Source organism: Erinaceus europaeus, chromosome 2 (assembly GCF_950295315.1).
Source record: "Erinaceus europaeus chromosome 2, mEriEur2.1, whole genome shotgun sequence".
Classification (NCBI taxonomy): Eukaryota; Metazoa; Chordata; class Mammalia; order Eulipotyphla; family Erinaceidae; genus Erinaceus; species Erinaceus europaeus.
Window position 1 is genome coordinate 41,782,890 of NC_080163.1, and position 14,277 is coordinate 41,797,166.

At 44.2% G+C, this 14,277-nt stretch overlaps 1 protein-coding gene across 1 annotated transcript in view; it reads right to left on the bottom strand.

The window, feature by feature from the left end:
* Positions 1-12,843, bottom strand: part of SPOCK1 (SPARC (osteonectin), cwcv and kazal like domains proteoglycan 1) — a 657,613-nt gene extending 644,770 nt beyond the window's left edge. The window contains exons 1-2 of the mRNA XM_007517572.3: positions 12,704-12,843; positions 11,953-12,138 (exon numbers count right to left, since the gene is read on the bottom strand). Of these exons, the coding sequence (XP_007517634.2) occupies positions 11,953-12,138 (186 nt within the window). The 5' untranslated portion in view covers positions 12,704-12,843. The remainder of the gene's footprint in view (positions 1-11,952; positions 12,139-12,703) is intronic.
* Between the last annotated feature and the right edge of the window lie 1,434 nt (positions 12,844-14,277).

Consider the following 14,277-nt stretch of genomic DNA (forward strand, 5'->3'; position numbering starts at 1 on the left):
ATTACCTCCCAGTGCAAAAAAAAAAAAAAAAGGAGGGGAAGGGCAAATCAGGGGAAAGGCAAGAAATTTTCTTTCATTGGAAGCCAAGAAGTTGGTGGTAAGGATGTGAAGATAAAAGACCTCTGTTACCATGTTGGAGGGGAAGCCAAATTGTTGCAGCCCCTACAAAAAACAGTATGGAAAATCCTTAACCAAAAATGGAAATACCTTATGATCCAGCAATACTATTCCTAGGCATATATCCAAAGTACATGTAAACACTAATTCAAAAGGATATATGTATTTCTATGCTCACAGATGCACTATTCAAAACAGCCAAAATATGGAAGCAGTCTATTTGACTACCAAGAGATAACTGGGAAAAAAAGTAACTATGTAGTCAAAGGAATACTACTCAGCAGTCAAAAAGGTAAGATTGAGTCATCTAGAATAAACTGGATGGTATTGGAAGTGATTCTGATAAGTGAAGTAAGTAAAGAGGTGATAGACAACTACAAGATGGCTTCACTCCTATGTGGAATATAGACAAGTAAATCAAATAAATATGAGAAAAAATGGTGACCAAATTGTCTCTTAGACTTTGTGAGAACTATGGTAGTTTGGAGAGGGGGATACAAAACATTAGTGGAGGGTATAGAGACTTACACATATTATGTGTGAATATGAAATAATGCCCCTGAAATCTTACCATTTTGTCAAACACCATCAAATCAATACTAAAAAATGAAAGAAAAAAAAAGATGGCATTATAGTGTTCAAGACAAAATAAAATAATAAATAGAACTGGTGGTGGTTACACTAATTGATCTAAACTGCAGGATGGCTCCACTCATGTGTGGAATATAGGTAACTAAAGGTAAAGAACTTGGGGGGGGGAGAAGAGACTAAGCTGTTTCTTAGACTCTATGAAAACTAAAGTTCTGGGGGGTTTCCCGGAAGATGGCGGACTGAGAAGCTGCTAGTGGCTGAGCTCTGACCACATCTCCTGGAAACGGTAGGATTTTCTGCCTTTAGCAGGCCAGCCAATAAGGGGTCCTAGCGGTGACACCAAGGAGATGACTATAACTTAATTTGGGTTAAGAATTAGAGTAGGGAAAAAAGGGGGAATATTTTTTTTTCTTCCATTTAATTCTCAAGTATACCTCCTTCCCGCCCCCCGCCCCATAACCAGTCCCTGGGGACAAGCTCCTAGCAGGGGAGGGGAGCTCCTTTTCTTTACCAAATTCCTGCCCCACCAGGGAGTATCATTAATTCTAAGTCTATACCCTTCTGAAACCTCTGGCCTTTTTTCTTTCTAAGTAGCGAAACCCTCCACCTCACCCCGCATAGCTAATTAAATAATTAAAAATAAATACAAAAAAAACCCCTTTCCTTTCACTGCCCTTTTATGACTGTTCTTTTTCTTATCTTTTTCTTTTTTCTCTCTCTCTTTTTTTTCCTTTTTCTCATTCTTGTCATCCCTTCTTCCTTAATCCTACAGCTTCCAAAGTCACAGCCCCCAGCCCTCACACCACAGTGTGCTTTTTGAATTCACTGATACACATTTGGGGATTTCCTTTCACTGCTCTTTAATTACAGCTCTTTTTCTTATCTTTTCCCTTTTCTCTCTCTCATCTCTCTCTCTCTCTCTCTCTCTCTCTCTCTCTTTTTTTAAATCTTGTCATACACTTCTTCCTTCTTCTTTGCCTTTGTGAATTATTTTGGGGAAGAAATCTGACTCAGAGTGGACTCTCTATGTGTGTAACTCTGCTCTAGTTCCCTTTCCCCTCTTGTTACCCCTAGAATATACAGTGGATAGTAGATTTGCATAACTGTCTGTTCTTGCTATCCTTTCTTTCTTTTCTCTTTCTTCACTGGGATTTGGTTACTATTTTTTCACAGATTGGAGAAATTGTTTGGCTAACTGGTAAGGATTAAACTACTTCAATGCTTGCTTCAGTTGCTACTGTAATTCCTGAGGTTGGGGAGTGCAATTGTCATAAAGGTATTTAGTACAGTGTTACTTGTACTAAAGACACAACAACTGAGGAACAACAGAGCATAAAAAAAAGGAAACACATAAAAAAATGGGTAGATCAAAAACAAATAAAACTGCTACTCCAATGAATGAAGACAAAGCCCAGAAGAAACTACAAATCAGCCAGAAGTAACCATAGATAAGAAAAGCATGCAAGCAATAATAAACTTATTAATCACAGAAATGAAAACAACATTGGAGGGAAGGAATGGCAGTATTAGGGAAACAACAGTTGAGACACCCAAGGAAAATACTGATTATCTTGAGGCAATTAGAGAACTGAAAGCTGAAATAGCTGTAATGAAGAAAGAAGCTGAAGCAAGGGAAAGCAGACTAACAGAAGCAGAAAACAGAATTAGTCAGACAGAGGATGAGTTAGAGAAAACGAAGAAAGAGGTGAAAGAGCTTAAAAAGAGATTGAGAGACACTGAAAACAACAACAGAGACATATGGGATGATCTCAAAAGAAGTAACAGTCGTATAATTGACCTGCCAGAGGAAGAAAGAGAGAAAGGGGAAGCAAACATTCTAGAGGAAATAATAGAAGAAAACTTCCCAGACATGAATAACAAAAAGAAAATCAAGATTCAAGGGCCCAGAGAGTACCAAAGAGAATCAACCCAGACCTGAAGACACCAAGACACATCATAGTCACAATGAGAAGAAGTAAGGATAAAGAAAGGATCCTAAAGGCTTCAACAGAGAAACAAAAAGTCACATACAAGGGAAAACCCATAAGATTATCTGCAGACTTCTCCACTCAAATTCTAAAAGCCAGAAGGGAGTGGCAAGATATCTATCAAGCCCTGAATGAAAAAGGGTTTCGAACAAGGATAATATATCCTGCTAGACTTTCATTCAAACTAGATGGAGGGATCAAAACCTTCTTAGATAAACAACAGTTAAAGGAGGCAACCATCACCAAGCCGGCCCTGAAAGAGGTTCTGAAAGACCTCTTATAAACAAGAACATCACTATAATACTTGCAATATATCAGAGTAAACGAATTTTTTTTTAACAATGGCACTACAATACATTAAATCCATAATATCAATAAATGTCAATGGCTTAAACTCACTCATCAAAAGGCACAGGGTGGGGGGATGGATCAGAAAACATAACCCAACCATATGCTGCTTGCAAGAATCCCATCTGTCACAACAAGATAAACACAGACTTAAAGTGAAAGGATGGAAAACTATCATACAGGCTAACAGACCACAAAAAAGGGCAGGAACAACCATTCTCATCTCAGACACAATAGATTTTAAATTAAATAAAGTAATAAAAGATAGGCAAGGACATTACATAATGATTAGAGGATCAATCAGCCAAGAAGACTTAACAATTATTAACATCTATGCACCCAATGAGGGCCCATCTAAATACATTAAGCACCTACAGAAAGAATTTCAAAAATACATCAATAGTAATACAATAATAGTGGGAGACTTCAATACCCCACTCTCACACTTAGACAGATCAACAAAGCAGAGAACCAATAAAGATACAAGAGAATTGAATGAAGAGATCGACAGACTAGACCTCTTGGACATTTACAGACTCCTCCACCCCAAAAAACTGGAATACACCTTCTTTTCAAATCCACATAACACATACTCAAGGATAGACCACATGTTAGGCCACAAAGACAGCATCAATAAATTCAAGAGCATTGAAATCATCCCAAGTATCTTCTCTGACCACAGTGGAGTAAAACTAACATTTAACAACAAACAGAAAATTATTAAAAGACACAGAAATTGGAAAGTAAACAACATGCTCCTTAAGAAACACTGGGTCAGAGACTCACTCAAACAGGAAATTCAAATGTTCCTGGAAACTAATGAAAATGAAGACACAACCTATCAAAATATTTGGGACACAGCGAAAGCAGTACTGAGAGGGAAACTTATAGCCATACAATCACATATTAAACACCAAGAAGAAGCTCAAATGAACGACCTTGCTGCACACTTCAAGGACTTAGAGGAAGAGGAACAAAGGAACCCTAAAGCAACCAGAAGGACAGAAATCACTAAAGTTAGAGCAGAAATAAACAACATCGAAAATAAAAGAACCATACAAAAGATCAATGAAGCCAAATGTTGGTTCTTTGAAAGATTAAACAAAATTGACAAACCCCTAGCCAGACTCACCAAACAAAAAGAGAGAAGACTCAAATTAATAGAATTGTAAACGATGCAGGAGATATCACAACTGACACCACAGAAATCCAGAGAATCCTGCGAAACTTCTATAAAGAACTATATGCCACCAAGCTAGAGAATCTGGAAGAAATGGAACAATTCCTAGAAACATATGCCCTTCCAAAACTGAACCAAGAAGAACTACAAAATCTAAATGCACCAATCACAGACAAAGAAATTGAAACAGTTATTAAGAATCTTCCCAACAACAAAAGTCCTAGACCAGATGGCTTCACAAATGATTTCTACAAAACTTTCAGGAAACAGTTAGTACCCATACTTCTTAAGCTTTTCCATAAGATTGAAGAAACAGGAATACTCCCTTCCACCTTCTATGAAGCCAACATCACCCTGATACCAAAAGCTGATAGGGACAGAACAAAAAAGGAAAACTACAGACCAATATGTCTGATGAACATAGATGCCAAAATATTAAACAAGATCTTGGCCAGCGGGATACAACAACACATCAAAAAGATTGTTCATCATGACCACGTGGGATTCATCCCAGGAATGCAAGGCTGGTTCAACATCCGTATGTCAATCAATGTCATTCACCACATCAATAAAAGCAAAGCCAAAAACTACATGATTATCTCAATAGATGCAGAGAAAGCCTTTGACAAAATTCAACACCCATTCATGCTCAAAACTCTACAAAAAATGGGAATAGATGGGAAATTCCTCAAGATAGTGGAGTCTATATATAGCAAACCTACAGCCAACATCATACTCAATGGACAGAAGCTGAAAGCATTCCCCCTCAGATCGGGGACTAGACAGGGCTGTCCACTGTCACTGTTACTCTTCAACATAGTATTGGAAGTTCTTGCCATTGCAATCAGGCAAGAGAAAGAAATCAAAGGAATACAGATTGGAAGGGAGGAAGTCAAGCTCTCACTATTTGCAGATGATATGATAGTATACATAGAAAGACCTAAAGAATCCAGCAGAAAATTACTGGAAGTTATTAGGCAATATAGCAAGGTATCAGGCTATAAAATCAATGTATAAAAATCAGTGGCATTTCTTTATGCAAACACTAAATCTGAAGAAGAAGACATCCAGAAATCACTCCCATTTACTGTTTCAGCAAAATCAATCAAATACCTAGGAATAAAGTTGACCAAAGAAGTGAAAGACTTGTATGCTGAAACCTATGAATCGCTACTCAAAGAAATAGAAACTGATACCAAGAAATGGAAAGATATCCCATGCTCATGGATTGGAAGAATAAATATCATCAAAATGAATATTCTCCCCAGAGCTATATACAAATTTAATGCAATACCCATCAAAGTTCCACCAAGCTTCTTTAAGAGATAAGAACAAACACTACAGTCATTTATCTGGAACCTGGAAACACCTAGAATTGCCAAAACCATCTTGAGGAAAAGAAACAGAAATGGAGGCATCACACTCCCAGACCTTAAACTATATTATAAAGCCATCATCATCAAAACAGCATGGTACTGGAACAAAAATAGGCACAAAGACCAGTGGAACAGAATTGAAAGCCCAGAAATAAATCCCAACACCTATGGGCATCTAATTTTTGATAAGGGGGTCCAAAGGATTAAATGGAAAAAGGAGGCTCTCTTCAATAAATGGTGCTGGGAAAACTGGGTTGAAACATGCAGAAGAATGAAATTGAACCACTTTATCTCACCAGAAACAAAAATCAACTCCAAATGGATCAAAGACTTAGATGTCAGACCAGAAACAATCAAATACTTAGAGGAAAACATTGGTAAAACACTTTCCCACATACACCTCAAGGACATCTTTGATGAATCAAACCCAATTGCAAGGAAGACTAAAGCAGAAACAAACCAATGGGACATCAAATTGAAAAGCTTCTGCACATCCAAAGAAACTATTAAACAAACAGAGAGACCCCTCACAGAATGGGAGAAGATCTTCACATGCCATACATCAGACAAGAAACTAATCACCAAAATATATAAAGAGCTCAGCAAACTTAGCACCAAAAAAGCAAATGACCCCATCCAAAAATGGGCAGAGGATATGAATAAAACATTCACTACAGAGGAGATTCAAAAGGCTAACAAACATATCAAAAACTGCTCTAGGTCACTGATTGTCAGAGAAATGCAAATTAAGACAACACTAAGATACCACCTCACTCCTGTAAGAATGGCATACATCAAAAAGGACTGCAGCAACAAATGCTGGAGAGGATGTGGGGACAGAGGAACCCTTTTACGTTGCTGGTGGGAATGTAAATTGGTCCAGCCTCTGTGGAGAGCAGTCTGGAGGACTCTCACAAGGCTAGACATGGACCTTCCATATGATCCAGTAATTCCTCTCCTGGGGTTATACCCCAAGGACTCCATAACACCCAACCAAAAAGAGGTGTGTACTCCTATGTTCATAGCAGCACAATTCATAATTGCTAAAACCTGGAAGCAACCCAGGTGCCCAACAACAGATGAGTGTCTGAGAAAGTTGTGGTATATATACACAATGGAATACTATGCAGCTATCAAGAACAATGAACCCACCTTCGCTGACCCATCTTGGACAGAGCTAGAAGGAATTATGTTAAGTGAGCTAAGTCAGAAAGATAAAGATGAGTATGGGATGATCCCACTCATCAACAGAAGTTCACTAAGAAGATCTGAAAGGGAAACTAAAAGCAGGACCTGACCAAATTGTAAGTAGGGCACCAAAGTAAAAACCCTGTGGTGAGGGGTAGACATGCAGCTTCCTGGGACAGTGGGGGGTGGGAGTGGGTTGGAGGGATGGGTCACAGTCTTTTGGTGGTGGGAATGGTGTTCATGTACACTCCTAGCAAAATGTAGACATATAAATCAGTAGTTGATTAATATGAGAGGGGGGAAATCAATTGTATGTCTCAAAGTTTTTCAAAACACAAACTGAATCTTTTTAATATATAGGCTGTGTATTTGATATGCAGACTCTCTCAAAAGCCTAGACCAAGGAGATTAGAAGCATCCAATAGCACAGCTATATACAAGATACTGGATACTGTACAGCAAACCATAACAAAAGGACTTTTCAAAGTTAACCCAATTACCAAATAATGTGATGATAACATTAACTATCGATTGTCTTTTTGAACCCTAAGACAGGAGGAACCTCGCATCTCCACTATAGAGCCCCTACTTCCCCCAGTCCTGGAACCCTTGGATAGGGCCCACTTTCCCGTATGCCTCTCCCAATTCATACCAAATAATATTGCATCAGCTGATCACAACCTAACCAACACAACAATTGCCACCTCAACATGCTTCACCTCAGACTGTGTCCAGAGACTTCACGTGCGGAATGACAACCCTTCAGCTTCATTACTCAGGTGAGACCTTTCCTTTTATAGTACACTCTAATTTCATCTCAGGTGGTTCACTTTCTAACAAAGTCCCATAACCTAGATATACACCAGTTTCTGTGAGAGAGAGCTTATGTTCACATGTATCCATAAACTACTGCAAAATATATACCTGAAAGTAAAAGTACACTAGAGTTTGCAGTGAGTACCCCCCTAACACTTCCTCTCCACTATTCCAAGTTTTGGGTCCATGATTGCTCAACAATTTGTTTGGCCTCGTATGTTAACTCTCTTTTCAATCACCAGGTTCCAGATGCCACCAGGATGCTGGCCAGGCTTCCCTGGATTGAAGACCCCACCAATGTGTCCTGGAGCTCTGCTTCCCCAGAGACACACCCTACTAGGGAAAGAGAGAGGCAGACTGGGAGTATGGACCGACCAGTCAACGCCCATGTTCAGCGGGGAAGCAATTACAGAAGCCAGACTTTCTACCTTCTGCAACCCTCAATGACCCTGGATCCATGCCTGGGATAGAAAATGGGAAAGCTATCAGGGGAGGGGGTGGGTTATGGAGATTGGGTGGTGGGAATTGTGTGGAGTTGTACCCCTCCTACCTTATGGTTTTGTTAATTAATCCTTTCTTAAATAAAAAAAAAAAAAGAAAACAAAAGTGCTTGTCAGAAGGTGACAGGACAAAGAAATTTGGAAGTGGGTATAGTGAGTTTTACACACACACATACACAAGCATTTGTACATATAAAAACTATACTCTCGGGAGTCGGGCTGTAGCGCAGCGGGTTAAGCGCAGGTGGCGCAAAGCACAAGGACCAGCATAAGGATCCCGGTTCGAACCCCGGCTCCCCACCTGCAGGGGAGTCGCTTCACAGGCGGTGAAGCAGGTCTGCAGGTGTCTATCTTTCTCTCCTCCTCATCGTCTTCCCCTCCTCTCTCCATTTCTCTCTGTCCTATCCAACAACAACAACAATAATAACTACAACAATAAAACAACAAGGGCAACAAAAGGGAATAAATAAATAAAATAAATATTAAAAAAATAGAAATTAAAAAAAAAAACTTTACTCTCAAAGTCTTATAATTTTGTAAAACAACTGCAAAAAAAAGAAACAGAATGGGGTCGGGCAGTGGCGCAGTGGGTTAAGCGCATGTGGCGCAAAGCACAAGGACAGATGTAAGGATCCTGGTTCGAGCCCCCGGCTCCCCACCTGCAGGGGAGTTGCTTCACAGGTGGTGAAGCAGGTCTGCAGACGTCTATCTTTCTCTCCCCCTCTCTGTCTTCCCCTCCTCTCTCCATTTCTCTGTCCTATCCAACAACGAGCAACATCAACAATGACAATAATAATAACCACAACGAGGCTACAACAACAAGAGCAACAAAGGGGGGGGGTGGCCTCCAGGAGTGGTGGATTCATGGTGCAGGCACCGAGCCCAGCAATAACCCTGGAGGAAAAAAAAGAAAGAAAGAAAAAAAAAGAAACAGAAATAAATCTTTTTTAAATATCATTTGTCTTTTTTATTACCTTCACTTATTGGATAGAGATAGTCAGAAATTCAGAGGCAAGGGGAAGATAGAAAGGGAGAAAGACAGAGAGACATCTGTAGCCCTGCATCACCAATTGTGAAACGAGCCCCCTGTAGGTGGGAAGCTGGGGGCTTGAACCCAGATCCTTATGCCAGTCCTTGCACTTCGTGCCATGTGTGCTTAACCTGCTGCACTACTGCCTGGCCCCCTAAACCTTTTTTTAATTTTTTTATTATCTTTATTTTATTTACTGGATAGAGACAGCCAGAAATCGAGAGGGAAGAGGGTGATAGAGAAGGAGAGACAGAGAGACACCTGCAACATTGCTTCACCACTTGCAAAGCTTTCCCCCTGCAGATAGGGACTGGGGCTTGAACTTGGGTCCTTGTGCACTGTAACATGTGCACTCAACCAGGTGCGCCACCACCTGGTCCCTCTAAATCTTTTAAAAGAGGTTTTCTTTCACAATGTTTCAAAAAATGGCAACCACCCATAATAATATCTTCAAACTTATAATAATCCATAAAAATGATCCTTTCAAAGTTATCTGTGGTTTCAACAAATCACCTTAAACCACACCAGAGGCTGAGGTTTTGTCAACCCCAAGCAATATCTGACTCAGTGAAAACAGCCAGGCCAACTACCAGCGGGGCCAAGTCCAGGCTCCTGCAGAAAGCAGACATCTTTAGGATGCAACTTTCCACTGCTTGGTTTCAAAAGGCCCAGGTTTTGTGATTAATGTGAGTGTACTAACAAACTAAGGACACTTGGAATTGTTAAAGATTCTTTAGCTTAACTTTCACTACTCTTTAAAGAGGTTACCAGCATTGAATGCATGTTTGTCCCAGGGTATCAATCAGAAGCTCCAGTGAAGCATAAAAATGGTTGACAGCTTCAAAGATTTCCAAACAAGTTTAGATGGTTTTAATGGTAGGCTGGATTAAATTATCGTTTTAAGAGACTAGATGTTGCTAAGACTATTCATTTAACACCTAAAATCATCCCAGCCATTGGAAAGCAGCACATATGAATGTAGCTTTCCTCTTTTTGTTGTTAAAGTTTCTACATGTTCATATATGTAAGGGCGTATTTACTAAACATCTTAAGACCAACCTCGTATGTTTGTTTATATAAATACAGTGTGTTTGTTTAAAGTATGGGTTCCCAGCACTAATCCCAGAGTTAAGGAATCAGAATCTCCAGGGAGGGAAACTGGGTGCTATAATTTAACAAGCACTTTAGGCAGGTTTTCTCATCAGGCAGGTTTGGAAAAATACTGATCCAAAGATTGTTGTTTTTTTTTTTTTAATGTTCAACATTCACAAGCAAGAAACAAACTCAATTTGAAAAAAAATAAATCTGAACGACAAATAAGAATAACACTGCGCTTATAATACACCAAGACCAGAAAGTCTTGAACAGGCACTGTGAACCTTTCCACGCCCTAAAGACACCCTAAAGACTAAAAGCAGCCGCTTTTATTCTGACCCCGCAAGCCCCAGGAACCTAAGCATCTGTAAAGCCAGCCCTTTCTTTACCTCTCCCCTGGCTCCATTGTCCCCTCTACAGCACAGCTAGTCATCTATCCTGTTCCTCAATACTATCTAAAAATAGGATTGGAGGGAGAGGATAGGGACTGTAAAAGCAATGCCTCAGATAGCTGTGGAGTTTATTGAAAGTCCCAACAACCCCTTTGAGAGAGAAACAGCCCACTGTTGACTAGAGGGAGGGGAAGCAAAACAGAAAGAAGGCAGATGAGTTAATCCTGGTGCCAGGCCTCAGATATACCTGCTCCTCTCAAATGTGGCCTGGACAGACGCTCTTGGGAAAGTAGCAGAAAACATTCAGATTTTTCTGAGCCCTCGGAACCTCTTATAGCAGGATTGTTGGTCCCAGGGATCAGGCTAAGAGGAATCTGTGAAGGAGCCTCCCAACTCCAAGAGTCCTGTGACTAGAATGGGGGCGCTGTGGTATGAGTCTTTCAGAGCAAGGAATCCCTGAATGCTAAATCTCATAGAAACTCTTTCCCAGCCCCCTGAGAGAGACGAGAACTGGCAGGTCTCCTACTGCAGAGGGGATGCCACCTGCTGGAAAGACTGCTCAGGTGCCACCTGCCCTCCCCGCGGAGCGGGGGTCCGCACACCTGGAGAGCAGAGCCAGCTGGGAGGCAGAAACCAACCAACCTGCAGGAGATACCTCTGGGGATGCTCAGAAATAACTCCTCCACCAGGGCTCCCCCAGAGGAGCACTGCTCTTGCCACCCAGGCTCCCTTTTCTTCTGGTTAGGAGGTTCACTCCACCAGCTGATCAATCCCTTAAATCCTAGTTGCAGCAAGGGTGGAAACAACTAGACTCCCCTCCACCCCCACCCCCAACATTTGATCTGATTCATTGTCACCACCCTCCCCCCTCGGAACCTCCTGGAATACCTGGCGCCCTAATAAATAAGCTGGGTTAGGTTACCCACTTCCCCACCTCCACGCAGACCACCAGGCCCCCTCAGACCTAATTTCCCAGGCAGGGCTGCTTCTGGAGCTCCTTGAGGGGCTCCAAATCACTGCTGGGGGGGGGGGGCTAACCCAGCAATGCTTTTCACAGAGCTCACAGCGCAGGGAGTCGCTCTCGGGGGCCGGCGCACACCTCTCCCCTCCCCAGCCCTGCAAATGCGCACACCTGGACCGCAGGTACTGGGAGAGCCGCGGCCTCCCAAGTCCTCCATAAAGTTCCTTGCCTGCAAGATGCCGCCAGGAGCCACAGGCTGGCATGCAGCCCTGAGCGCTCTGCCCCGTGCCCACCCCGCTTCAGAGACCCCTGCTCAGAGACCCCCACCCCCACACTCCCACCAGCGCCCCCTCCCCCCCGCGGTACTCACATCTCGAAAGCGGTTCCAGTACTTGTCCCGGTCGTACTGGGAGACGGTGCTCAGCCACTGGTCATTGTCTAAGAAATTGCCGTTGTGGGGGCCCGCACCCCGGGCCAGCGCGTCCAGGTGCCGGCTCTCCACCTGCAGGAAGCACCACGCCGCGGCCGCCACCGCGAGCACCGCAATCGCCGGCATCTGCGGGGCAGAGGGGAGGGGGCGGGCGGCATGAGCCAGAGACCCGGGCAGGGGTCCCCACACCACGGGGACCCGCAACCACCGCCACCACCACCTCCAGCACACCTGGGGCGGATCCAGAGCCCTGGGGGCCCCTCTCGCGAATGGGGTTTTCAGTTGCAAATGATGAGACTGCGTCACACGTTAGGGGCACCTGCTATCAAACTACATGGCACCCTTCTGTCCTGTATTCTCCGGGTGCCCCTGAGAAGGCTAGGGTCGGATTTAGGGGTTGGGATACCCCTCCCCCCATGGGGACCCCTCGTTCCAAAGCCGCACTCTCACAGAAGGTACCCAGAGATGGGGGGACAGAAGGGGGGACAGCAGCACCCCAAGCTTGGGTAGAATCGGGGTGGTTCGCAGGTGTCTGTGTGGGGGGTCTGCCGATGGCTCGCCCAGCCGCCTCCGCGTTAAGCCCTGCGTGCAAAGACACCCCGAGGCCCTGACCCTGGAGAACCCCCCCTCCCCGCCACCCCGAGGTCCCAACTACGCCAAGTTAGGGCGCGGGATTCCACAGGGTACGTACCTTGAGAGCCGGTGCAGGTCCCCGAATCCGAGTGGCCAGAGCTGACGAAGCGCGGTGGCTGGAAAGGCTGAGCAGCCGCCGGCTCTCCTGCGCTCCTGCCACCCGCCGCCGCGCGTCCGGCCGCTTTGTGAGCCCGCAGCGCTCTGGCTCAGCTCGCTCCCCGGCTCGCTCTCTCCGGCGGGCGCGGCGTCCGCGGGCGGAGGAGCCCGAGTGCCAGAGACGAGGCCTCTGGCGACCCCTGGTGGCCGCTTTGCCGCCGTGCGACCCGCCCGCAGCCGGTTCCGCCCCGGGGGAGCCCAGCAGGCCAGCCTGGAAGGCTGAGTGCCAAGTCCTCAGGTAGAGCAAAAGCTGGTAAGGATAAATGGGGACTCTGAACAGGGAAGATCAATGAACGCATTCTGCAAAGGAAAATTAGGGGGTAGGCACTTAGGTGAAATTCATCTCACTACTGGGAAAAAGTCTTTATAAAAGGGTTGCAAGGTTAGGGGATTAGGGAGGGGAGCGGTAATGTTGAAGCAAGCCAGACTGGCTGGATGAGTTTTCCTTAGCACTGAGTATCCTCAGTGCCCATCCCAGAATGTGCCCACCCATGCCCTGTGCTCAGTCTCTTTAAGACAACCCTTCTGGCCTCCCTGTCTGTCATCATTTCTACAGCCTTGTGTCCCGCTGATGTCTACCCTGTGTGTACCCCCATGGTCTTCCACACTCCACCGAAAACTGGTCCCAGCACCAGCTTGTTGGATTTTCTTGGGGTAGTGGAAATGGAGTTAGACCAGGCCTTGGGGACAGGAGAGAGAATCAGGAGCCTGGCCTTGCCCTCACCCCTTACCCCACATCTGTTTTCCAGCCCCTCAGGTATATCTCCTCAAATAAGGCTGGAGGATATTTCTGTGCCCCTCCCTCCAACAGGTAGCACTTGCATGTCACCTTTCTCTTGTACAGACACATGCAATGGGGGCCTCCCTAACACCCCAGGGCTTCATCAGAGCAAGAACTGATAACCGGTCTTGATACAGGCCTGAGTGGAGAAGGGCACCCTCCAGCACTGCTGTGTTCACATCTGCCTGGGCCACTGCCCTTCCCCCTCTCCAACATGGGCCTCTTTAATTCACCTCTTGGCTTCTTTATCCCTCTTCATCAGAGAGGCTCACTGAACCCATAGGACACACCAAGAACCTGGTGTCATAATATTTCTTTAATTGTAAAATTATTGCACTTGAAATCACTTGCTTTATATCTGTGCTCCACACCTGACTGGAACCTCCAGGAAGGCCAAGGTCCTGTTTGGCTCATTTGTCTCTGTTCCCAGTGCTGAAGACCAGGGTCCTGACATATGGAAAATGTTCAGAAAATATCTGATGAGTGGGAAAATTTAACAAATTTAACTGTGGTCAGGAACCACAGTCCTCAACCAACATACCCCAGCCTGTGAGGAACAGTCAGTTGTAAACTGTGCTCCAAATAACTTCACTTCATGGCTACTTAGTCCTCAAATAGTGGTTTTTATTATGCTGCATTGTTTCTTTAGCATTGGGAACCCCAATCCCACATTGATAAAAACTTATTGGAGGGCT